The sequence below is a fragment of the Periplaneta americana genome, chromosome 9 (genome assembly GCF_040183065.1).
Source record: "Periplaneta americana isolate PAMFEO1 chromosome 9, P.americana_PAMFEO1_priV1, whole genome shotgun sequence".
NCBI classification, from domain to species: domain Eukaryota; kingdom Metazoa; phylum Arthropoda; class Insecta; order Blattodea; family Blattidae; genus Periplaneta; species Periplaneta americana.
Genome location: NC_091125.1, coordinates 170,580,790 through 170,608,227, shown reverse-complemented (window position 1 = coordinate 170,608,227; position 27,438 = coordinate 170,580,790). Strand labels below are relative to the sequence as shown.

Sequence of the window (27,438 nt, the reverse complement as noted above, 5' to 3'; positions counted from 1 at the left end):
TGTACATTCATTTATGCATGATTCAATAATTTTCAGTTGCACCGCACGGATAGTTAGATATGTTGAAATTATAGGTTAAGTTTACTGTACCAGTTGCCCCTTTCTGTCTAAATTTAGTGATCTCCAATGCCTTGCAATTCATATGAAAATTATAGGTTATGTTTATTATGGGATAAACTCCAGAACATGGATTGCACCCTTCCCCTCTAATGGACACATTACACTAAATAAAACTTAGAAATGATACGCAATAAAGTTATAATATAATATTTCACTGAGCTCCATACACTGAAATAGAAAACCCGAACAAACATTACGGCCTGGTCTAGATCGAAAAGGCATTGACTGTGCCGTATTTCGCATTTTTGTGAAAAGTTGTGTAAACTGTGAAATGTTCATTATAGATTGTAATAACTGTAAATGGCTAAAATACAATAATTTGAATAATAATATGGGACAGGAAGATGTTTGTAGTGCTATAAATTGTAAGAAAAATAGGTTAGAGTTATCCTTTTTCCAAAAGATCCAGGAAGATGAGTTTATAGAATATAATATATATTTTATGAAAATAATATATAAACCTTATGTATTTCATATTTCAATAGTGGAAGGAAGGTGTTAATTTTTTCAAAAGAACACGATATCGAAAGTACAATACATTTTATCGTCTGCTAGGGAAAGAATCTGTGATGAGGCGATAGTAGCGATCCTGGTGGTGAGCAACTATGTATGTTTGCATATTTAGTAAGTTTTGAGCTTCGTGACTGTATATACTAGACTGTGATATTAGTGAAATTTTCTATGAATGATCGATCATTCATAATGCCACTGAATGTGATGTGTCTGCCAGCAAGCAGAGTCCCCAGTGGGTTTAGAGAAAAATATGTAATACAACTATTGCAATATGATCTAATTAGCAGGCTTGCGTGTTTTAAAAATATGTTTAGATAGTTTTGTTTTAGTCCTGTATTGCATTTCGAGGATTCTAGTGCATTCATATTGGAATTGTCTCTCCACAAACTTTAAGCTTTCTAATAAAGTATGTAAAACTTGAAAACATCATGAACTGTACCAGTTAATGATATTTTATTCTCCAGTACTGAACAATCTGTGGGTATCCTATTTTAAGGTTGAAACTGCTTGAAAAGACAAAGACAAAAGCCTTGACAAGGGTAAAATGTTAAGAAAGAAAGAAATGCCGGCATTCAAGTTTTGTTCTTTAATCTATATATATAATTTGAACTGGTAATGGAAATTACAGGAAAACGGCTGAACGGATTTGAATAAATGACCCCTAATTTTGAAGCTTGGAACCCAAAGTTTTTCGGAAAAATAGTAGTTTTCAATGAAATGTTAGTTTTCCTACATCATTTTTCTATTTTACAAAATCCATCTTCGTCAGTTTTGAGAAATAATGGCTTTTCAGAATAAAACAGAACATACACTACAGTAAACAATAGGCTATTACACGAAGGCCATGACCTGCAGGATTACAGACATATTTAGAGCTCAAATTCAATTGGTTATTAAAAACTTCAAGACTTACTAAAAATAATTTACAGGTCTGATTCTGTGGTGTGTAATTTTCTGAGTACAGCTGTGTATTGGATATTAAAATCTACAAAACTTGAGCAGGTTTGATGACATTATTACCATTAGAAATGAAATATTATTATAGTTAATGCCATGATGTGACCATTTTACATACATATTAATGCTATATTGATAATATGAAAGTGAAACGTTTTGGGGTTATATAAGTAGATGTAGAGAATATCTTAAATTACATCTTCATTTCTATAAGTTACTGAGTCGCGGCTATTATATATATAAAACAACAAAACTTACATAAGATAATATTTTTATAGTTATTAATCAAGTGGGTTGGGTCTTTTTCATATACTTAATGTCGGTGTGGTGTAGATATTTATATGTGTCGTTCTCTTGAGTATTGGCTCGAGAGAGCGCAAAAATTACAGTTCCTAAGGAGAGACCAAAAGGTATTACTGATAAAATAAGAGGCCTACAACATTTTGTACTCTCCCGATCATTTCAGCAAGATCTCCTAGCAGGATAAAATGATTTTACTCTCTATATTTCAAGCTATACCAAGATGCTATGTCTATTGTTTGAAAGCATGGCAAACCTGACTTTTTTTTTTTAATTTTCACCGACAATCCACAATAACCTGAAATAGCTACTGCTTTACTCCCACATGAAAAACCCACTGATTGTCCTGACATTGTTACTTCGTTTTCGCGTTGAAACTCAAAAACTGAAGGTGGATAAGTTCACGAAAAAGTATTTGGCATAAAAAACATTCAGAGGGAGTATGTTTCATTATTATGGAAGCAAATAACTTTCAAAAGTTGATATTCTTCATTGAAAATAAATCTGAAACATTTTTATTTGAATATCTAATGAACTTAGCTTGCAGCATTTGCTGCACAAGCCACTAGTATTAATATAATAAGAGGTTTTGCTATTTCAAGTCTTTTTTTCTAAATCAGTTTTCTTCAACCTATGGGCCACGTGTGACTCTTTTGAACATGTAACAGTGTGTAATGTACAGGGTGTCTGACTTAAGCCATTCATTTTTGTGAGAGGTATTTAATGGTTTCTTAAGTGGAATCGGGTGGTATAACATTCACAGACATCATGTGAATGTTACGAATTTTAGTCTTCGTAAGATGATTTTATGTTAAACACGTGCTGTCAATCTGTTATGTTAATTACTTATTGTCTTCCTCCTTTCCAACGTTTATTCCAGTCTTGGATAATGTTTTATCGAGTCATTTGCCCTTCTTATAGTTCCTATAACATCGTTTCCTTTTTGTTTCATTCAGAATAAGCAACGTATCTCTCAACCACGTTTACACGTGATTTTTTGACAGTTTACCAGAACTACTTGAATGGACTGGCTGCAAAAGGATATCTGTCGGATACAGGGGGAGAGCCATTAATCCTTCCCATTGAAGGCTTTAAGGAACCAACCTGGACAAATACCCAATATCCCATCCCTACCTTCCCGTGGTGCAGCTGTTAGTAAGCATAATTTTACAAGCTGAACTAAAGGGAGGGGCTACTCATCAATTAGCACTGGTCAGCTTGATGAGTTAATGACTGAATTTGGTATAATTTACCTCTATCCAATACCTAATTCCCTCTTTACCCTTTCCTATCCAGTCCTCTGACTGAACTCTTACTTTCTTCGACCCCGACGGCATTAGAGCAGTCGAGGCCTAGGGGTTCATTTCCCTTTCCTTCCTCCTCTTTCTACTTTTCTGTTCCTAGTGCTGACCTGCTATGGCACTAAAATCGTCCTCCAGTGGCTTAAGGAGGGAAAGCTGGTGATCAACAAGATCTGCCAGCTAGGTCCAATGGACCCGTCGACCAACAGCAGGTGTGGTCCTCCAGACATTCTGGGGGTTGTGTGTGAATGAAGTAGCCACCAAAACGTTAAAATATGGTGTTCACTTAAATCGGCTACAACTTGCCATTTTCACTCCAATATGAAATGAGTACCATTAAGGTAAAATTATCCGGAGGTCAAATAGTCCCCCAATCGGATCTCCGGGCGGGACTACTTTAATGGTACAGAATCAACTAAACATCTTACAATGGAATGCTGGTGGTATAACATCAACTAAGAAGACTGAACTAGCCAATATACTCTCAGATAACAACTTGAATCGACCACGACATTAAATGGTTTATCTTTGTCTACACATTTTACTTTAAGTCCAAATTCCCCTTTCAGTCCTTGAAAGCATAGTACGTACAGTCGTATTCCTAGATTTGCAGTGCATGCCTATGGATTTGGACGGTGTACGAGTGAGTGACAGATGCCATGGATTGCACTACTACTGTATTAATATGGGTCAAGAGAAAAAAATAGACTAGAGCATTAATGTGAGAGCTGTGATACAGTGTAGCGGAACTACGAGGATCCGAGTACACGCAAGAAGTGGTATAAGTAGAGCGATTTTTAAAGTCAATATATTTCGTAAACAAGGTATAAGCGAAACGAACGACTATCATCACATTTCTTAACGAATGAAAATTAGCTCAAATATGCATTTTCATTAAATTCAAGCACCACACGACCCGAGATGGTTCCCTTGTCAGAAGAAAAATGATTTCTCTGCACTGATACCATGCCTTTTTAAGGAGCAGTAAATCAGGTAAGAAAGTGGGCCTCTAAATATTCTGTGCTTATTGGCAAGGCAGGGATAATTAAATAATTCCTGTTCCAATATCTTCTTTGAGTGAAAACTGCATACTTTGATGTAAAAAGTTTATTTACCTTACAAAATGAATATAGACATTCACACTATCTGGATATAATCGGCAGTGACACAGCCTGACGAACTCATTTGGCACGAAGTCTTCTTCAGAAGACGATCCTCCACGCAGTTGGAGGGCTGCACTTCTTCTCGGCATCCCCACACAGTCTGTTGAATGTACGAGCTTCAGGGAAACCCATGATCTCCCGCTCCTCCTGGATCCTGAACGAGAATGTTGATTCATATGTTCCGATGAAGAACCTACAAGAAAACAACTCACTTTATTGCTTCACAGCTCGAGGTGTGAAGCTCTTCAGTTTATACAGGACGAACAGTAAGTAATGTCATTAATTTCAGGGGGTTATTCTTTGAGATATTTCAAATAAACAGGTTTAATACAATTTTGCTCGTTTTTGCTGCCTTTCCGAGATAAAAATTTGTTTTATATTAAATATTTCATTACGTGATTTGAGAAAGTCATTGATTTAATTCCTAACATGCTCAGTCAATTTAAGAGAGCAGTGTATTATGATTAATGATTGGAAGAATTTTAGTTCTGTCCTTCAAATGTGCAGAAATTTGATTTGACTGCCTTTTTTATCATGAATTTTATCTAATTTTCGTATTTCTTTTCTTTTTTATTATTATTTTATTACATTCCATTTTGATATTTTCTTTCTTACGTTTTTCCACATTAAACATTTGTACTAAATGAGTTGCTTTCATTATATTCCAATGTATTATTACTTTTTTTTTTTTTTTTTCTATTATGGTATTATTTTCATGTTGTTTAGTGTCGATTTTATTATGCTATTATTATTATTTTTTTTTTGTAATCTGTTAGTATTCTGTTCTTTAACTTTTTGTTAAATTTTAACTGCTTCTATACTTTGTGACCTGGTAGAGAGTAAGAGAAGGCCCTATGGCCTTAACTCTGCCAGTATAAATAAAGAATATTATTATTATTATTATTATTATTATTATTATTATTATTATTATTATTATTATCCGCGGTCTGTTGGTCAGCATGCTGGCTTACAGATCTGGAGGTCCTGGGTTCGATTCCCAGGATCGGCTCTCAGTGAATTTTTCTTGAAGAAGAATTACCTGGGTGTCTAGAATCTGGAAATTTGTATGAATGTGAGTGTGCCGGGTTAATATTAATTAACCAATCATCAAAATATAAAAATACATCAGGACTGTCGCTGGGCAGTAACCTGAACACACATTTCAGTGTCACATTGTTGACAAGTAACTCCATCTGTTAGCACAACCATAAAGCATCTAATAGATGCTATAGAGTTACCAACAACGAAAAAAAAAAAATTTAATCTGAACAAATGTACCTTTTCGTTCTGCAAAAGAAATTTTAAAATGTTATATTTGTTCGGACAAAACTAAAATTATTTCAATCATTTATTATCGTAATACACTGCTCTCTTAAATTGACTGAGCATATTGGGAATTAAATCAATGACTTTCCCAAAACATGCTATGAAATGTTTTGCATGAAACAATTTTTTTTTTCTCGAAAAGGAAGCAAAAAACGAGCAAAACTGTATGGAGCTTTTTTGTTTGAAATATCACAAAGAATAACCCCTTGAAATAAATTGATGACGTTACTTGCAGTTCAGCTTGTGTGATATATATGTATGTATCTCAGAGAGTGAGAGAAAAACAGTTTGCTACCAAAATCTACTGTGGAATAATAACAATATTGTTTTTTTATGTTGAATACACACTTTCAACACTCATATAATCACTGATTAACTTCATAACTTCTTTACTGTGTTAACATGAACATACCCCACCACAACAGCAAACCAGAAGATAGCGCGGACCTTCACCAGGCTTCAGACAATGAAGAATACCACTTCGAAACTAGTCCGCCAGGTTACTTTCCAATGTTAACACAGTAAAAAAGTTATAAAGTTAATCAGTGAATACTGGTTTTATTTAACTTGGCAGAGTTAAGGCCAAAGGACCCTTCTCTAACACGCAACCTAGAGTAAAGTTTCGATTGAAAAAAAAAACTACAAATATATCAAATGTAGTACATAAAAATTGAAGGAGATAATCATAATACAATGTAAACAATAAGTCAGTAGAAATGAGACATATAGAAATGAAGCGAGCATTTCCAGAACGTTGTAAGTGCCAATTTTAAAGTTTACAGTAGGAGCAAAAATATTTTTATACAGTACATACAACGTTGTAACTTGGACAACCTGAAAGTGCACTACTTCATTACTTGGAGCAACACTTTCTTCATAACCTTTCGTAATATTGTCAAACAGGGCATCTACAACTGATATATGTGAAAAAATAGATTCTCCCGGTTTCGGCACTTACAACGTTATGGAAATACTTCCTTACTTACTTACTTACTGGCTTTTAAGGAACCCGGAGGTTCATTGCCGCCCTCACATAAGCCCGCCATTGGTCCCTATCCTGTGCAAGATTAATCCAGTCTCTATCATCATATCCCACCTCCCTCAAATCCATTTTAATATTATCCTTCCATCTACGTCTCGGCCTCCCTAAAGGTCTTTTTACCTCCGGTCTCCCAACTAACACTCTATATGCATTTCTGAATGCGCCCATACGTGCTACATGCCCTGCCCATCTCAAACGTCTGGATTTAATGTTCCTAATTATGTCAGGTGAAGAATACAATGCGTGCAGTTCTGTGTTGTGTAACTTTCTCCATTCTCCTGTAACTTCATCCCGCTTAGCCCCAAATATTTTCCTAAGCACCTTATTCTCAAACACCCTTAACCTATGTTCCTCTCTCAAAGTGAGAGTCCAAGTTTCACAACCATACAGAACAACCGGTAATATAACTGTTTTATAAATTCTAACTTTCAGATTTTTTGACAGCAGACTGGATGATAAGAGCTTCTCAACCGAATAATAATAGGCATTTCCCATATTTATTCTGCGTTTAATTTCCTCCCGAGTGTCATTTATATTTGTTACTGTTGCTCCAAGATATTTGAATTTTTCCACCTCTTCGAAGGATAAATCTCCAATTTTTATAAAAAGCGTAATAAAATGTGAACAGTGAGTCAAAATGAGTGAGACATACACAATCTGTAAGAAATATGAGAATAAGAGTGATGGTGGTGGTAACATCAGCAGTAGTAGTACAGGAAGAGTGAAATACATGGCATACAATAAACACAATTTTCAGATACACACAAAAAAAATAGTATATTATATTATAACGATGTACAAAAGTGGGTCAAATTTGATCACGACTGGAGGGAGTTAATGAAGCTACTTTTGTACGAGCTGCATACAATACTTTATCTACATTGTTCGATATTTGCCGAAAATTAGAAGGAAATAAATCTATAAATTCAATTAGGCATATTAAATCTGTTATATCAGTGAAGAAATTTTATTCTTTATGATTCATGACGTCACCTGTATTGTTGCTATGGTAATAATTGATACTACTAAGATTTATTTCAAATCATCCGTCCAATGCTTCATAACATGTTGCTAAGTAAAACAAAATAACAACGTGGTTTCCATTTTATTTAACAATAAAGGCAAACTTTTACAGTACAAAAGTATCAAATAATGGCCTACTTTTGCAATGGAAGACGATAAATAAAATTTATCCATGACCATAACGAAAAACATGCCTTTACTAAATACTTTTGCGTTTGTAAAGTAGGCTTTTATTCAACATTACTTTATTCCACTAGTGAGATAAAGACTTTACCTCACAGTTTGAACTTTATCTCACAGTTCATTAGTATTTTCCTAGTACCCGGGTACACACGTATACTTTTCCATTCAACTATTACTCAAGAAGTTAATATATTAGTTACTAGATGTCACTACCTCTACTTCTTTATTACTTATAATAACGCGTTAGTCAACTGAGCTAAACAGACACGATGATTAATTACATTTTAATATTCCTTTTAAGTTTACAGAAGTAAAATGTGAAATTATTTTAATCACATTAGTCCCGTGAACACTTCTAAACAATTCCTGAAACTTCAAAAAGACGAAAATACACGTTTAAAATGAAAAAAATATATATTAAAATTATATAATTAATTGTAATTTGTTATTTATCCAACGCCTTAGATACCGTTCTTCACTAATCATGGCCTCCTACATCATGACCTACCTAGTACACATATCAATTCTAAAATCCATGCCATGATATGTGATTATATGAGGACTTATTTTCAACACATTTTCTTTTATAAAACATAATTTTTCGTTATGGTCATGGATAAAATTACGTATGGTACTTGTGAGCGTGATCTTTATTGCGCTCATGTAATTTAAGCACGAGGCTGACGCCTCATGCTTAAATCTTTCCACTCGCGCAATAAAGATGCACTTACCTCACAAGTACCATAAATAACTATTATGATTCATGACGTCAGTTGTATTGTTGCTATGGTAATAACTGATATAAAATGCTTCATAACATGTTGCTAAGTAAAACAACATAGCAACGTGGTTTCCATTTTATTTAACAATAAAGGCAAACTTTTGCAGTAAAAAGTGTCAAATAATGGCCTACTAGATAAGTAAAATTTGATAATAAGTATGTCGAGTTCTCACATGAGAGATATTATAGGGAAAGACGATGAAACAAAAAAAAAACGGATAAAATAAAAAGGCTATCATTGGAATATTTAAATGTAGACAACACGTGGAAACATACAACACTTGTCATCATAGTGTTATTTTGACAACTCATCATAAGATACTTAGATTTGAAAGATTTCAAGGGAATATATCAATATAAATGTGTCCTGAAGTTAAAATACTATACACTTAGCTAATGGGATACCAAATAAAAGCCTTATACTGTATAATAATATACCGTAGTGGGCATTATCAACCAAAACCCTGATTGCTCAGTCTTGTGAGATCGTACCTTGCATGTGAACAGATTATCTGTTCGATAATGGCCACACCCCCGTCCTTGTAGGTCTCCTTCACGACTTGTGCAGGGGTGTACCGCAGTACTTGGAATGATGACAAATGACGCTGCAGCTCCTCAAACTCTGCAACAATACAACAACTGAAGTGCGTTTGAATTATTTACTTCACAGCAGTTCTGACTTTTTATTCAAATTTTTAAGTCCCTTGTAATTTTTTAAAATCGAAATGATATAATATTACTGTGTCTATCATATTGAAAGGTTGCCCATTTTAGAATGCTTTTACGGATGTGGTCATATGGCATCAATGAAATCAATGATGAAATGGAAATAAGCTCTTCCACATTCATTAAACATTTTATATTTATCAACCTATCCTGATGGTCGCTGATTATACAAGGAACTCACCTTCATCCGGGGCATCTGTGGCCACAAACACAGTTGTCAACCCAAGCTCCTTGAGGCGCTGTCTGAGCTGGGTTGCTGCTCCTGCTATGCTGGGCACATGCTTGGGTCTGCCCAGCAGGAAGTCCTTGCGTCGCATGTGTACACACAGATACGGGCCCCCCTTCGTGCCAGAGCGTGGCTGTGTTGTACATACAAAACAATCATTTCAGTTAATTTGAAAGAAATATTTCTCATAATTATATTATACTACATTGAGATTTTACACCATGTTGCTTCAGTGGTTTCTAACAACTGATCTTAGATACTATTCTTGAAGTTAAATGCCAATGTGTTTTTCATTTCAAATAGACTCCTTAATATTTTACTAACAGGAGCTGGTATATTTAGTAATCTATTTTGCTTCTATCTCCCAGTTGGTTATAATCTATCTGCCTATGATGGAGAAATTGAAGCTATACATGTTGCCTTAAATCAACTTTTATTCCATATGGATAAATTCACAAACGCCGTCATCCTCTCGGACTCAAAAGCAGCCATTTTGTCCATAAATAAAACTGATCACCCCTACACAGAACAAATCAATAATTGTCAAAAAATACTTGCAACTTTAAAAGAACATGGCAAAACAGTTGTGTTACAATGGATCCCAGGACATTGTAATCTACATGGGAATGAACAGGCTGACACATTAGCTAAGAAGGGTGCCAATCTCAAAATAAACCCACGGAAACCTTTGTCATTTAACTCAGTAAAACAATATATCAAGCAACTACAAAAAAATAATCACCAACAAGAACTGGACATAAACATTTCGGAACAACGTAGGAAATTACTGAAGGATATACCTCCTGAACCAGAAGACTGGCAGTTGCAAGCTTTCGTCTTAACACTGAACATGGCATCCTGGGTAAACACCTCAATCGTCTTGGCACCCTTCCATCAGCATCCTGCATTTTGTGCCATCAACAGGAAGACATGGATAGACAACATCTTGCAAAATGCCCTGCTCTGAAATCCTCCAAGGAAGTCGACCGCTACTGGGAAGCCAGAGCCCGAATGTTTTTAATTACTTAATCCCTAGTTTTGTTCACCACTTCCTTGTTTTTCGCTCAGTCAATGATAGTAAATATCATGTACTAGCCATCAGACAAATAAATATATTTTACTAACAAAGATGTACATCATTTCTGGATAAAGCTGCCAATCAACTAGAAATGTTGATCAGTTAACTGGACACCTTTAATCGTTTAATCGAGAGGTTAATCGACTTTTATTAGATTTTAAAAAGTGTTTATAAATTTCAACAAAAACACTTAATATCATTTTATAATCATTCCATATCGAGGGCATCATGCCAGAATGGCTTATCGACAAATCTGCAACGCTACATTAGAGCCATTTAAATATAGGATCATGTTTCCTATCCTTGTCTACATAACAATGTGAATTCTTCGATTCTTCATCATGAAAAACTGCATTTTCGTGAAAATATCGAAATCGATCTTTTGCAGCATCATAATACCTTCTCTTTCATACTTCGTGTAACGTTTGAATACTGTTGTTCCTTATCCCAGTTCTGTGGCCGGGAGGAAAAAGGCCTCAAGTCAATTTTTGTGAAAATGAGATTTTTATATATTCTGAAAGCGGAAACAATTCTCTACAATCTGGTAAAATGTTTAAAGTCAAATAAGACTCCTGACTGGATTTATAGAGCGTTACCAAATCGACCCTCCCGAATACTAACATTGTAACTCACTTTCTTACATTTTTCAGTCCACACCTGTGGAGTAATGGTCAGCGCGTCTGGCCGCGAAACTAGGTGGGCCGGGTTCGAATCCTGGTCGGGGCAAGTTACCTGGTTGAGGTTTTTTCGGGGTTTTCCCTCAACCCAATACGAGCAAATGCTGGGTAACTTTCGGTGCTGGACTCCGGACTCATTTTTCACCAGCATTATCACCTTTATTTCATTCAGACGCTAAATAACCTAGATGTTGATACAGCGTCGTAAAATAACCCAATAAAATAATAAAATAAAAAATACATTTTTCAGGAGATGAAAATGACGTTTTACAATGATCGTGTAAATTAGTGTATACAAATATGTAGATTAACAATAAAATGTTACATACAATTGGGGAGGTTTAGAGTTACAATGATAGTACTGGGAGAAAAAGAAAGAATTTAAGACCATATTAACTAGGACAACTCAAAACCACAAAAAATTGAGTTACAATGTTAGTACTTGGGAGGGTCGAAATGTCCTAAGTACTTTTTGAATCTAGCACACACAGAATAAAGGACTTAAGTATATTTAATTCTTTATTCCTTACAGACCATCACATGTTTACTTTCCATGCTTCCCTATAAAAAAGGTCTAACTTGTATTTTAGCCATTTTATCACATACTGATGTCCTTTCCTTTTAAAACTTTAAGCACGAAGTAAACAGTCCTATATTGTTTAAGACCCATTTTGCATTCCTAATAATTTACATTTCTCATTTATTTTGACATGAAAAAGTTTTTATGTTTAAATAGTCCCTTCTTCTCAGTATGGACTGTAGTCTTAAAAGGGCTTAAGTGCGGCTATTTTTGGAAATAATCAAGAAAATTGTTAAATGAGCAACATTACCTATTTTAGAAGAAATATAAACAAATAATATCCAGGAAAAACCTCTTAATTAAAGTAACTCTATAATTGACATCAATTTCAATCTTTCTACTGCTCTCCTGAAAAGTATACAATTTTTACTTAAGACCTTTTTCTTCCTGCTCACAGAGTTGATCAATTTAGTCAGTTTCATAAAATTTGCTTCTTTCAGGACTTTGATGATTTTTCAGTTGGTTGAGCAGAAAATAATGAGAAAGTATAATTAATAATAATAATAATAATAATAATAATAATAATAATAATAATAATAATAACAACATAAACGAACTAACAAGAACGTTGCAAATCTAATCTTTCAGGTAAAGCTTCCTGTAAAGCAGATTTGAATAATTTGAAGGGAAAAATTGTTCCGGGGCTGGGTATCGATCCCAGGACCTCTGGTTGAACGTACCAGTGCTCTGCCACTGAGCTACCCGTCAGCCCACGCGAGTTGTGTGGATATAAAGGGGAAAGTTGAGACGGTGTTGGGTGGAGTTCCCGGGTAGCTCAGTGGTAGAAAGCTGGTACGTTCAACCAGAGGTCCTGGGATCAATACCCGGCCCCGGAACAATTTTTCCCTTGAAATTATTCAAATCTGCTTTACAGGAAGCTTTACCTGAAAGATTAGTTTTGCATAATATATACATCACTGTGTACGTTAACAGAAAACCACAATTTCAAGTTACACAGAGTTTGTGTGCACTCGATGTGGGTCTCTGGCATTTCGTCAGCCCACGCGAGTTGTGTGGATATAAAGGGGAAAGTTGAGACGGTGTCGGGTAGAGTTCCCAGGTAGCTCAGTGGCAGAGCACTGGTACGTTCAACCAGAGGTCCCGGGATCGATACCCGGCCCCGGAACAATTTTTCCCTTGAAATTATTTAACAAGAACGTTAACGTTAAAATATTGACGTTTTTGCTATTTGTTTTGTTTGATAATCACTCCGTGTTTGCTACGTTTTTCTGATATACATTATTACGAGGGACTCCGGGACACAAACATAGGGATGTTCACCTCATAAGGCTTGTTTCCCTTTGCCTAAAATGAGGGCATTTTCGTGAAACCCGTATTAGTGCCCATCAAGCTGCACCTTCTCCAGTGTCCAGTCGTCGGGTCTGGTTGTGCCGTCCGCCTCGTCCGTGGAGTTGAGGTGCTCTGCCCTGAAGTTGGCGGCCAGCCTCACAAGAACTGGGGCGAAGCGCATGCTGCGCCTGGCTTGCCAGTACACAGCGTCCCCAAACACGTCGTGCAGGGCCACCTCCGCGTGATCGAACATGACGGCCCTATGGATCAAATTTCACATTACATCTCAGGGACATGATTATACCATAGTTCTTTCAACTACAGAAACCCACGTGACTTTTGACTAGATCACACTTTCTCCTTCATTTGCTTAATTTTTCTTGCCCACTACAGTTGTTCATTACTACATCATCCCATATTATTTGCAGACGACACATGTATAGTATTGTCGACCATCAGATCTGTGCCCCCGTAAGATATGCGAACTGAACCTTAATTCCTTCTGAGCTCGGTAATTCATTTCTCTCCCTGCATTCCTATGTCTCTCTTTTCTATCTCTCTCCCTTTCTCTCCCCCACTATTCACAATTTTAAGCCTTCTTGCGGGACAGTTTATTTGTACTTGCAGTCCAGTGTTGTCAACTCAACATGAGTACTGCAGTACGGAGTCACAGTCTTAGACTGCGACGGAGTGGTGAAAAAATATTATTAAGCAACTAATAGCATTTTGCGATGAAGAGAAACAAACAGGTCATCTCTTTCCTATAAATAAGGCAACGATAAAAGCAGCTGCGATCACTGGTGAGACTTATTTTACTTCAATTGATTATGTATTAAAATTACTTACTTAACTAATACTAATACAATATGTTATGTAATTTATATAGGCAAGTCATAGCGCTGAATAAAGAAAATCAAGAGTCTGTGCAGGAGATGAAAAGTTAGAATCACCAGGAAAGAACAGACCAAGAGAACCTTTAATTCTTGTAGATCATATGAACCGATGTATATTTTAAGGAAAAAGACACAAGAATTTAATACCTTGCAGAAAGAAGTTCCGACATTGAAGAAATTACTGAAGGTTGCGAGAGAAGCAATAATTTCCAAGGTTGGAGAGAAATGCTACGGAAAGTGATTCGAGACATGGGATTTAGGTTTAAAAATGTAGAAATACAAGATGTATTTTGATTGAAAGAAATTATATTGTAGCATGGAGGACAAGTTATTTATGACAACATTTGACGGAAGTTTGGCAACATTCCTATTCGGCAAGGCTCGTGGCCTGCTGTTTAACGTGGTGGGAGGAAAGCGGGTGGAATGGAGTGAGTACAGGCGTTAACTTTTCCAAGAACGACGACAGCGCTGAAGGGGCACAGATCCCATGGTCCGACAATAATTACAGCCGATAACTGGGGGACATACTTTCCCCACGTTAAATACGAATTCGCGGTAAATCGGACTTTTACTGTATTAGTAATGACTTTAAATTCATTATGTTAGCCGAACTCTGAACCAAGCAGAGTCAGAAAACCTACATGCCTCAATAAATCACTAAATATTTTTTAATATGAGTATATAATTTATACTACTGTGCGGAAAGGAGACACTGCTGACAGGTAAGTCAATGTGGCATGCAAATCTGGCTTCCAGGTATAGCTCCCTGTAAGTTGACTTGAATAATTTCAAAGGAAAAATTCTTCTGGGGCCGGTTGTCGAACTACTGGCTGAACTACTCAGGAACTATACCAGACCCCTCGCTCAATTATTTCCTTTATATCCACATACCTCAAGTGGGTTGACAAGACGTCAGTGACCCAGCATTGAGTTCATTGTTCGTTAACAGGAAACCACAATTTAAGTCACACAGTATAGTGTGCACTCAATACTGGGTCACTGACATCTTGTCAACCCACTTGAGATATGTGGATATAAAGGGAAGAATTGAGCCAGCGGTCTGATGTAGTTCCTGGGTACCTCAGTTGGTGGAATGTTGGCACACTCAGCCAAAGGTTCCGGGTTCGATACCCGGTCCCAGAATAATTTTTCCCTTGAAATTATTCAAGTCAATGTGTCACTCACCGAGCAGAGAGATTCTGCACCACGCCACGCAGCAATGACACATGGCCATGGAAGGAGAGGCACTGCACCTCAGATGCTGTTATGTTGGAGTACCCCCAAAACCAGCCTCTGAACTTGCCAGAACTCAACTTACTGCAACAAACATGTACAATAGTGCTTTGTAACCTTGCAGCGTTGTAGTAACCAACATTCAATAGTTGCCATATTTTCTGAGTGTCTTGGTTGTACAGAAGCATTGGCTGCGTTCAGCCGGAACAGCACTGAAGTAGCGCTGAAATAGCGACAGCATTGAACGCCTTGCTGGCCGACAGCGCTGAAATAGCGGGCGCCATTTTTCGTAGCAAAATTTTTTTCACTACAAGCCTGCTGCTAGCCAGCGAAAGTGGAGTGGGTAGACAACAACCAATGGTATCATATATTCCGGAGTAGACAGAACAATAGCAGCGTGTTTCTTAGTAAACACAGCGGACATTTTGCAATGGTCGTTCAGGAACTCACAGCTGCTGTAACTCAGCAAAAATAAATAGCTGAATTAGCACTCTCCCAGCTGAACACAGCCATTCATTAACATTCTCAGTCGAAGTCAATATCGACTTGAATTATTATCATCTTACTAGAACATCGGTTGAAAAACAAAAGACATACCAATACACAAAATGCTGCTGAAGATTTGGCGATGACAAATAAATATCGAAATACTGAGAGCTCACAATAGTAATATGCGTTACAAGAGCGGTATGTTGACGTTTTCATGGTCGAGGAAAAGATTGAAAAAACGAAACGTAGTTGAGCTTTTTTAATTTCCGAGAACATGAAAACAAACATACCGCTCATGTATCGTACATTATTTTGTGCGAAGATCGTTTATTACATACCTGAAAGACGAATTTCTAATTAGTTGCAATGAAATCTCCATGTTGGTTTCTGTTTAATGACGGCAACTTTGGAAAACCAAAATATCTTTCTTCAACATTGTTGCTATAAAATGTTTTCTGTGTTTACTATACTCCAGCAGGCCGTGATATACGTCTGTCTTTTTTTTCCCCCCAGTCTATAAATGCGAACTTAAAACAAACGGTAAGGTTATGTAATGATTTATTTTTCATTTTAATATTTTAACAATATTATTTATATAACATATTGCAGTAATAACATCGGCATCTGGAATCTTGTTGATTTTTTCAGGGCTTCCTTAATGTTACTTGTATCAGGAATACAATAAGTTTCGTGGAGTAGTAGACTTTACTTAGTTTTTGCAAATGTTTAAAAACAATAATTAACATTGCAATTTAGGTGAAATTGCAGTGGTAAGTTTCCAATTTATAATTATTACTATGTTAAACGTCTCTAAAAATAATATGTTAAAAGCCTAAAGCAGTAAAATGAATGTCGCGCTTAAGCGGTAAGAAGAGGGAAATTGTTATGTGTGTTACGTTGGGAATACTGAATGTGGTATTTCACACTTACCGCGTATTGGTTCTGTGCGGAAAACAAGCAAATACGCACGATCTCGCACAAAAATATATGAACTCTAAAAGAATACCGTGATAGAGTGAAAGAAAAGAACTAGAAGCAAAAGAGGAGAGAGAGAGAGGATTAGTGTGCTGGATCCACCGATCTCTTTATTACAGAAATAACACATTATCCAATAGATTACGGAACTCCTTAAAACCACACCTCGTTATGTAATGTCTAATATAAGGCCGAGAAGAAAATTCTGAAGCGAAGAAAATTAACACCAATTCGACAGGGTTTTCAGGTGAATATGAATAATTTTTTACACCTGAAGGTCAGATGTAGCTTATTTTAAGACAATACCTTAAAATACCATGGAAGAATATAATAATTATTATTGTTATCCTGCATTATTCTTCAATAATTATTTTTATGCTCGACCATGCCGAAATGTAGTAATTATACACCTGGTAGCAGACCTTTAATGCATGTCCTTAAAGTACACCTACTCATTAAAGTTCAGGTCTTTCAGCCAATGACGACTCAGGTTACAACTGTTCAGCCAATGACAGGTCAGCTTTCTACCGTTATAAAACCGCAAGTATCGATTATTCTCGGATATGCAATCGAAAGAGAATTAGAGAAAAGTCACGGAGGCTGGAAATCCAATACTGTCGCAGAAGGTTATGTTCTGTTACTATAATAATTAGCGTTAATTGTAAATAATATTCAAATAAATTCAATTTGTCATCTCGTTTTTCAATGTCTAATTTAATTTCAATGTTATCTCTGTAGGTTCTTATGGCCTAGCAAGGTCAATGTGAACATCTGTTCCTTGGAAAAAATCAATACTTTCGCGTCTGCGCATATCTCACAACATACGGGACATTGGCCAAGGTCAGATACAAAGAAAATTAATAATATCAAGTTAGAAATATGGTCGAGCATAAAAAGTCGTATGAAACTCGCCTATAATGGTAATTAAGAAGCTCATATGAAAATTATGAAACTCGCTTGCGCTCGTTTCATAAATATCCATACTCGCTTCTTAATTACCTTCATTATAGGCTCGTTGCATAATGTACTATTATGTAATTATTGCCACAGTTCAACATAAATATGAAATAAGTGATTTTACTCCTGAACTGAAGTATTTATTAATGTTATTACAGTCCTCTGGGCTGCATTTCCTTGAACATCATCTATTACTTTGTAATACAGTAAAACCAGAGCCACCTACAATTACAAGCAGAATCACTCAGTAGGCAACACTGTAAAGAACTGACAAGCAGAGGCCTACAAAATGTTGTTGTTTTCTAATGCCAGGTGTTTGACAATAAAGTCATTTGACCTCTTGCACTCCAATATTTTTCAAAGATATTATCATGGCCAGCCACTGAAGCACAGATTTTGAGGTGTTCCGGATCCATTTCTTGGTTTGAGTTGCACAATGGGCAGTTAGGGGACTGATATATTCCAATTCTATGCAGGTGTTTGGCCAAACAATCATGGCCTGTTGCCAATCTAAATGCAGCTACAGACGATTTTCGTGGTAAATCGGGAATTAACTGTGGATTATGATGCAGAGAGTTCCATTTTTTCCCTTGGGATTGTGTTATCAAATTTTGTTTGTTGAAGTCTAAGTATGTAGATTTAATAAATCTCTTCACAGAGTAATACGTAGATTTAGTAACAGGTCTGTAAGTAGCAGTGCTGCCCTTCTTTGCTAAAGCATCCGCATTCTCGTTTCCCAGGATTCCACAATGGGATGGTATCCACTGGAATATAATTCTTTTATTAAGTGATATTAATTGAGAGAGCATTTTAGTTATTTCTGCTGTTTGAGATGAAGGTGAGAGGCCTACAATATAGAAGCATGTGTTTGCATTAATGTCGATTTTCAATGTAAATGAATTTTATAACGTAAGTGTGTGTGTCAATGAAAATGTTTGCGGTCGCATCAAATGTTCAATGTTTATGTAAATTAAGTGCATATTGGCGATAAAAACATAACAATAAACGGAAATAAAACGGCTGCAGTCTGGTAATTTTTAAGGTGATGGTTGTTTAGTCAAATGTCTGAAGACAGATTTGAACCTCCTCTATTGATAAATTGTTTGTTTGTAATTTGAATTAGTTTGCATGATATGTATTATCAATTTCTGTATATCACAACTGATTGAATTGTTTATGTCTTAAATTTAATTAACTTACTTGTTTTGTATTATACATATAGCTCAACTGATGAATAATCGTTTGCGTTTGTAAATTTAATAATCTGATTGGCTATATATTGTATACTTTTAGTAGAGCCATCGATGTAGCTCAGTCGGCAGACTCGCTGGGCTGCTGATCCGGAGCTGCGTTCGGGCTTGGGTTGGATCCCCCTTTGGTCTCAATGAATGGTTTCTTCCGAGGTTTTCCACAGCCGTGGGACTGAAGCCAGATGGTCTATGGCGAGTCCTCGGCATCACTTCATTTCCCCCTTTGATTTGATTACCTGGTTGGGTTTTTCCGAGGTTTTCCCCAACCAAAAGGCAAATGCCGGGTAATCTTTTGGCGAATCCTCGGACCTCACCTCATCATTGTAGAAAATTACTACATTGTAAAACTGTAAAAATTGTAAAATATTGTAAAAATTTATAAAAATGTAATTGTAATATTGTAAAATTTTGACTTGTTCCACATCTTAAAGCTTCATTGCTCATGTAAGATCTATGGAAGATAATAAATGAATGAATGAATGAATGAATGAATAAGTGACACTAATAAGGCATCACTTATGAGGCTCCATGCAAAATCTTTTAGTGGTTGCTGACTACATTTCCTTTCAAATCTTTTATTAAAAAATGGAAGGAACCGCAGATGAAGGTATACGACTGCACAAAAAACTTGCTTACAAATATAAAGACATGGTGGAAAATAAGAACTCAGATGTGGTGAAGCTCACCTGTAGTAGATTTCCTCATTACACGGCTCGATCGAGAACTTGTCCTCCCACTTGCCACTCTTCCACATGTCCTCGTAGTGCTGCAGCACGTACACCACATCCAGTGTCAGATTGCCGTATTCTGTAAGCAGTGAGGCAGACATGAACTGAGCTGCAGTAACAATATTACTAAGCACATCTGATTCTGAAACGGTCGACTTAAAGCTTGTGATGTGCTTACTCCAGGGTTGCTATACTCTTCAGAAAATACACGCACATCATGGCCTGTATGTTAATTCCCGATTTATCACGAAAATCGTCTGTAGCTACATTTATATTGGCAACAGGCCATGATTGTTTGGTCAAACACCTGCATAGAATTGGAATATATCAGTCCCCTAACTGCCCATTGTGCAACTCAAACCAAGAAATGGATTCGGAACACCTCAAAATCTGTGCTTCAGTGGCTGGCCATGATAATATCTTTGAAAAATATTGGAGTGCAAGAGGTCAAATGACTTTATTGTCAACCACCTGGCATTAGAAACCAACCAACCATGATGGCCTGTATAATGCAAATATCTTGTGTATATTCTTCTGATATGTAATATACGAATTTAATAGATATAGTAAGTCTCAAGAGACTGCTTGGTACCACAACCTCAGTGTAAAGAAAACCACATACAGGTATTATCAACAACAGTGCTTAAAGTGGTTTTAAAGGAGGTGATTGTACGCAGATCATACGAGTAAATACAGGTACGGTATTGGCGGTATTGTATGAAATGGAGATATAAAAATAGGAAATTTATCCTTTGAAGAGGTGGAAATATAAATGACACTTGGGAGGAAATTAAACGCAGAACAAATATGGGAAAGTCTGTTATTATTTGGTTGAGAAGCTTTCATCATGCAATCTCCTCTCAAAAAATCTGAGAGTTAGAATTTATAAAACAGTTATATTACCGATTATTCTGTATGGTTGTGAAAGTTGGACTCTCACTTTGAGAGAGGAACATAGGTTAAGGGTGTTCGAGAATAAGGTGCTTAGGAAAATATTTGAGACTAAGAGGAATGAAGTTACAGGAGAATGGAGAAAGTTACACAACGCAGAACTGCACGCATTGTATTCTTCAGTGGATATAATTAGGAACATTAAATCCAGACGTTCGAGATGGGCAGGTCATGTAGCACGTATGGGCGAATCCAGAAATGCATATAGAGTGTTAGTTGGGAGGCTGGAGGAAAAAAGACCTTTGGGGAGGCCGAGACGTAGATGGGAAGATAATATTAAAATGGATTTGAGGGAGGTGAGATATGATGATAGAGACTGGATTAATCTTGCTCAGGATAGGGACCAATGGCGGGCTTATGTGAGGGCGGCAATGAACCTCCGGGTTTCTTAAAAGCCAGTAAGTAAGTAAGTAATAATCTCTTAGCAAGCAACATAACTTAAAGCTAACAAGTATCCATAGTTCGAGAAAGCAGTTTTCCTGGTCGATTCCAAGGCAGCAGTACAAGCAATTACAAATTATGCCTCTTGTCAAACAGCGTAAATGTAAAAAAATCAGAAACAAAATCAAAACATTAAAAAATCTACAGAAAACAATAATGTTCCAATGGATTACTGAATCGATGTTTATATTCCGAGATGAAAAGACAGTTGGAAGAAGAGCTGAAAGTATTGTATGCTTCAGTTGTATAATAAATTGAACACGGCACTGAATTAACTCCACACATAAGGGTAATTAATTACGAAATCCTTACTTACTAACATGCATTCCCATTATTTGTACTGTAGATATTTAATCATGTCAAACAACTTGCATTCTTTTCTTGGTGGTATGTGGAACGGAATGATAAGGCGTTTTTTCAATCATCTTGTGTAGTTTGAACTGTTCATTTTACAGTGATAGTCCTCAAGATGGCAGCTTGGAGTCATAGAGGAACTCCACAATTGCTCTTTGTCCAGGACTTTCATTCTTCTGCACACTCATTGCTGTATCAGAAACAACTACGTAAACTAAAAGAACTCCAAAAGGAAATAACATTTCAATGGATACCTAGTCATTGTGGTATACCTGGAAACGAGAAAGTCGATGATATTGCAAAACAGGCAACATATTTGCAACCAAGACGTCTTCAAGTGATATCTCTATCCAATGCTTTTGCTTCAGTAAAGTCTCATTTTACAAACCTATGGATCAACAATTGGCTCTCTTCTGACAAAGGAAAAATTTTAGGGGAGAGTTGGGTAGTATCGGACATCGGGTAATATCAGACAGTGAGTTTCTTTCATCTACCACATGATGATAGTACCTGATTGACATGGTTACGTTTCTGTGATGTCGCATAGAGAAACGTAACCATGTCATTCAGGTACTACCATATGGTGGTAGATGAAAGAAACGCACTGTCCGATATTACCCGATGTCTGATACTAGCCGACTCTCCCCTACAGTCTGTACAAAAGAAACCAAATGACCTGAAAATGTACAAAAACTTGCCCATAAATGTTCAAACATTTTTAACAAGAGCCAGAACAGATCACATTGTCACTCAATTGTACCTACACCGATTTCACATTTCTGATAATCCTACTTGTCTGTGGTGTAATAATCATGATGAAGATGTGGAACACATTCTTCTATACTGTCCACCCATAAACCACAAAAGAAGTAAATTAAAATCATCAGTACCAGTTGCAGAAGACACAGCCCTGCAGTATATATTGACTACACCCCAACTCTGGCTACTAGCAACAGGCATCTATAATGAACACCGATCAAAATACCCCTCATTTCTCGTGAAAAACAACAACTGAATAGACTACAGTGGACTATATGTTGTCAGCAAACAGCTGGATACATTAAGAAGATTGATTGATTACTGTATCAACATTTGTTGACAGTCTAGTGCAACGGCTCCCAACTTGTGGTCCATGGAACTGGGGGTCCGCGAGTAATTCGAGAGGGGTTCAAATCCTGGTTGGGACAAGTTACCTGGTTGAGGTCTTTTCCAGGGTTTTTCCTCAACCTATTAAGAGCAAATGCTGGCTGATGAATTCTATATGCTTTTAAAATGATTACTAGTCTGTGTAGCTCTACTGATGAATTGTATATAGGCCTACTATAAATTGAATGGTAGTCTGTATAGCTCAATTGATGAATTGTTTATGATTATAAATTGAATTAATCTACTTGATATTAATTGCACAAATTTGTATAGTTTAATGAAAGTATGCTTGTAAATTAAATTATTCTGCTTACTTTGTATTGTATATATTTGTATAGTTTTGGCCGATGAATTGTATATGCTTTAAATTGAATAGTAATCTGTATAGCTCTGTTGATAAATTCTTTGTGTTTGTAATTTGAAGTAGTTTGCATGATATGTATTATCAATTTCTGTATATCAACTGGTTGAATTGTTTATGCCTTAAATTTAATTAACTTACTTGTTTTGTATTATACATATAGCTCAACTGATGAATGATTGTTTGCGTTTGTAAATTTAATAATCTGATTGGCTATGTATTGTATACTTTTAGTAGAGCCATCGATGTAGCTCAGTCCGCAGACTCGCTGGGCTGCTGATCCGGAGCTGCGTTCGGGCTTGGGTTGGATTCCCCTTTGAACTTGGTTTCTTCCGAGGTTTTCCACAGCCGTGGGACTGAAGCCGGATGGTCTATGGCGAGTCCTCGGCATCAACCTCTTTGATTTGATTACCCCCCTTTGATTTGATTACCTGGTTGGGTTTTTCCGAGGTTTTCCCCAACCAAAAGGCAAATGCCCGGTAATATTTTGGCGAATCCTCGGACCTCACCTCATCTCACTACATCTCGCCAAGATATCGTAAAAAATTGCACAAAATTGTAAAAATTGTAGAAAATCACTAAATTGTAAAACTGTAACAATTTGTAAAAATTGTAATTGTAATATTGTAAAATTTTGACTTGTTCCACATCTTAAAGCTTCATTGCTCATGTAAGATCTATGGAATAAAATAAATGAATGAATGAATGAATGAATGAATGAACTTTCGGAGCTGGACTCCAGACTCATTTCACCAGCATTATCACCTTCATATCATTCAGATGCTAGATAAATATAGATGTTTATTAAAAAAAAATTTACTGTTTAGTTTCGTCATCGGCAATTGTAATGGATAGAGTAATACTACGAAGTCGTCAGAAACATTCACACTCACGTTGAAGAGGTGTCTGCTAAAACGGATGCCACAATTGTACAGATAATAGTGAACTTTGTTTTCAAAAACTCCACAACTTGTGTGTTTAAAGTATAATTAAATTCTGTTGTAAAATAAAGTTGAAGTCAGAAATTGTAATGTGTCAACAGTTCATGCACCATGCAGGGCAGACAGTCTCACCTCTCATGAACTCGTGCATCTCAATGACCGGAGCAAATCGCTTCAAACTGGGGATGTCAAAGAAGAGACTCCAGGGAAGTCGGTCCTGCGCCCCTACATCTAATGACTGCCAGTGGTACATTCGCCCCCAGGGGGGCAGCACCTGTCCGCACAAGAATTCGTGGTTGTGTGTTCATTCAGAAATATTTATTTTTATTTCTTAATTTGGTGAATGTTACTTATGTCCCGCCCACTATAGGAGACATAGGCCAGTTTTACACTAATCCTAAACATATTTAGTATAACTTGTTGCTTGTGGGCCATCCCAAACCCCGACCTCCACACGTAAGAGCACCAGTCTTTATATACCCGTCAGTCAAGGCCTTCTGATAAATAAAAGCAATTGACAATAGATATCTCAGTCATGACCTCATAAAATATACTATCAATTGAATAATCAATCTTGTTACGTACAACATAATTATATTATATTATTACTCATTTCGGCGAGTACTGACGACCACTGCAAAATACGACAATTTGGTCCAGGGAGCATTCTCTTTTGGCACAAGGATGATTTATGTAACATGTTTCTAAATTATTAGTCTTTTAAATACCGGTACATTCTTTAATAAATCACTGAAAAACAAATGTGAATATAGGGATGTGGAGTGAGTACGAAATTATTATTATTTTTGGCGCATCATTTTTACGTAAATAACGACAAATAGAAACTAACATGCCACATATTTTAAGAAATACAGGAAACAAGCATGAATATTATTCGCCATTCTTAATGTTCTTGGGATAGAAAAACAAACGTTTGGAATAGAAATTACATACAATTAATGTGCGTGTAATAAACAATAAGCAAACCATCTTCGATTAATCATTTCAAAACAACGTGAATATAGCGTGGATTGTGTAGGAAAATAATTTCTTATAAGTTGCTCCCAATGTGCATCATTGTTAACTTATGAAAACAAATGAAAATTAACATGGCACATAAACACTATTTGAAGAAAGATAGGAGATATTAAGTAATATTCAGCATTCTTAATGATCTTTGGATGGAAAATAACAATGAAATATGTATAAAATAGAAATTTACATACAGGTGAGCATATAAAAAAACAGTAAGTAGAATCATATCTGATTAATAAGCTTAAATTACTCCAGGTTTAGTGACACACACGCATGCGCACGCACGCGCGCGCGCACACACACACACACACACACACACACACACACACACACACACTCACACACACACACACACACACGCACACACAGAGGCACCCGAACTCCTAAACGACACATATATTTGATTGGCACCAAATAATTATATATATATATATTGGTGTCAAATATTTCGGGGACGTGTTCCTAACATCAAAACAATTAAAAAAGTTAATAAGAACATGGGTCCGAAAACCATTCGTTAGGGAGTTATTAAAGGATTTGTCCCTTCATTGACCGCTGATTGTTTGATGGTTTTTTGTTTGTTTGTATTTTGTAGAGCAAAGAAATCAGAATAAAATGTATTCTGTAAGTGAACAGAACGAAATGATTTGCATCATTTAATTGATGATGTGCTTCTGGACGTCATCCAACGAATGTGTTTTAACACGATGCTGTTCCAGCTCATTTCAGACTGATAGTTCGTAATTTTTTTAATGATCGATTTCCCCAAAGATGTATTGGTCGAAGGGGATTCATTGCATGGCCTGCTCGATCGCCTGATTTGAATCCAATGGATTTCTTCGTCTGGGGACATTTAAAGTCCCTGATTTATGCGACCCCTGTACTTAACGTTGATATTCTGAGAGCATATCCAAACTGGATTCCACGAAATACGAAACACTCCAGGAATTTTCAACAGAGTACGCCAGAGCATGTAACGCAGGTTTAGGGGCCACATCGAAGCAGGAGGAAGCCTCTCCGAGCAATTTTTGTGACATTAATTTTTGTCTTTTAACTCTGAAATAAATTATTTTGAGACCAATGTTCATATGCACTTTTTGTAATGTTTTGGTGTTAGGAACATGTCCCCGAAATATCTGACACCAATTTAGATACACCTTGTGTGTGTGTGTGTGTGTGTGTATGTGTATATATATATATATATGATCAGTTGGTTTTCTACACCTATCAACTTCAGAAACTCACCAAGTGCCAATCTCCAACCTTCTTCAGCTTACGGACGAACCTGGCCATTCTCATATAGACATCTCGACGCAAGTTGAAACCCTCTGGTGGGTTCACATCGTACAAGATGAATCTGCAATCAGCGGCCTGGGTTATGTTGCCATATTACACACTGCATGATTAAAAACAATCAAGTGGTGAGATGTCTACATGACCTAAGTCAAATGCATTATTTCGACGGATGAATGAATGAATAGGCCTACCGAGTTATAAATCCTCTTGACAAGGTTTTGTTGTACTTTAGCCTTCAAGCAAGCCTACTCTACCTCTCCTACCATACTTAATGAGACATAATTTTCGAATAAAGGTCCAGATGATCATCAAGAATCTATTGCCTTAGTTAGTCCAAGGCATTGCATCGGTATAAAACTCTTAGTACATTTTCACATGCAGATATTTATTGAGCGTATGGAAAGTGGAAGGAATAATTACAAGGAAAAATCACTCTTTCTTCTTCATCAAATCCTAACCAAAATTGAGGTTATACCAGGTTAGATTTGTTTTTACTTTAGGTATGGAGCGAAAGAAAGAGTGATTTCAACCCCAAAGTGTTCTATAATTGAGCTCTTAATTTACCTTGGAACCGACTTTATAATATCTCCATCCTTACAGTCTGTATCATCTTTTGAACAAAATCCCAAGGATTCTGATGTGCATATTTGTGGCACACAAGCCACAAATATAGCAATAACTGTGCCAATTATAAATTTCTGCTGTAGCTTTAGCGATATGACATCGCTGCCCATAATGCCACAAGAAATGTTTCTCCAATAAATCACTTGATCATTATTTCTAATCTTGCATTTGATTTGACATTAGCCTACGCCCACGAGATTGAAACTACGAACAACATGTGCGCGGAAGAATGAGAAACATCCCAGATTCAGGATGACCAACGAACAGAATTATATGGTACTAACGTCAAAATGAGAAAAAGTACTAGAACAGGACAAAAAGTACTATTGTAGATTCTTTAATGAACGTACACTAAAATGTTATAATAATATTGAAAATCGCACAGAAACGGGCATTTTAAAACTATTGCTTAGTCATGATATTCAGTGGCTCTAAAATTGTATAAAAAGTAATAAATCTAGTACGAAAGTACTAAAGT

The 27,438-nt window shown here is 36.4% G+C and overlaps 1 protein-coding gene across 1 annotated transcript; it reads right to left on the bottom strand.

Moving 5' to 3' along the window:
• Positions 1-44: 44 nt before the first annotated feature.
• On the bottom strand, positions 45-27,196 carry O-fut2 (O-fucosyltransferase 2). Its single transcript, XM_069836373.1, has 9 exons — positions 26,901-27,196; positions 26,286-26,397; positions 24,138-24,279; positions 19,770-19,890; positions 15,365-15,496; positions 13,354-13,546; positions 9,617-9,794; positions 9,202-9,331; positions 45-4,547 (listed from the first exon to the last, which is right to left on the bottom strand). Exons 1-9 carry the CDS (start codon positions 27,068-27,070, stop codon positions 4,394-4,396), a joined length of 1,332 nt encoding a protein of 443 aa, XP_069692474.1. The 5' UTR covers positions 27,071-27,196; the 3' UTR covers positions 45-4,393.
• Between the last annotated feature and the right edge of the window lie 242 nt (positions 27,197-27,438).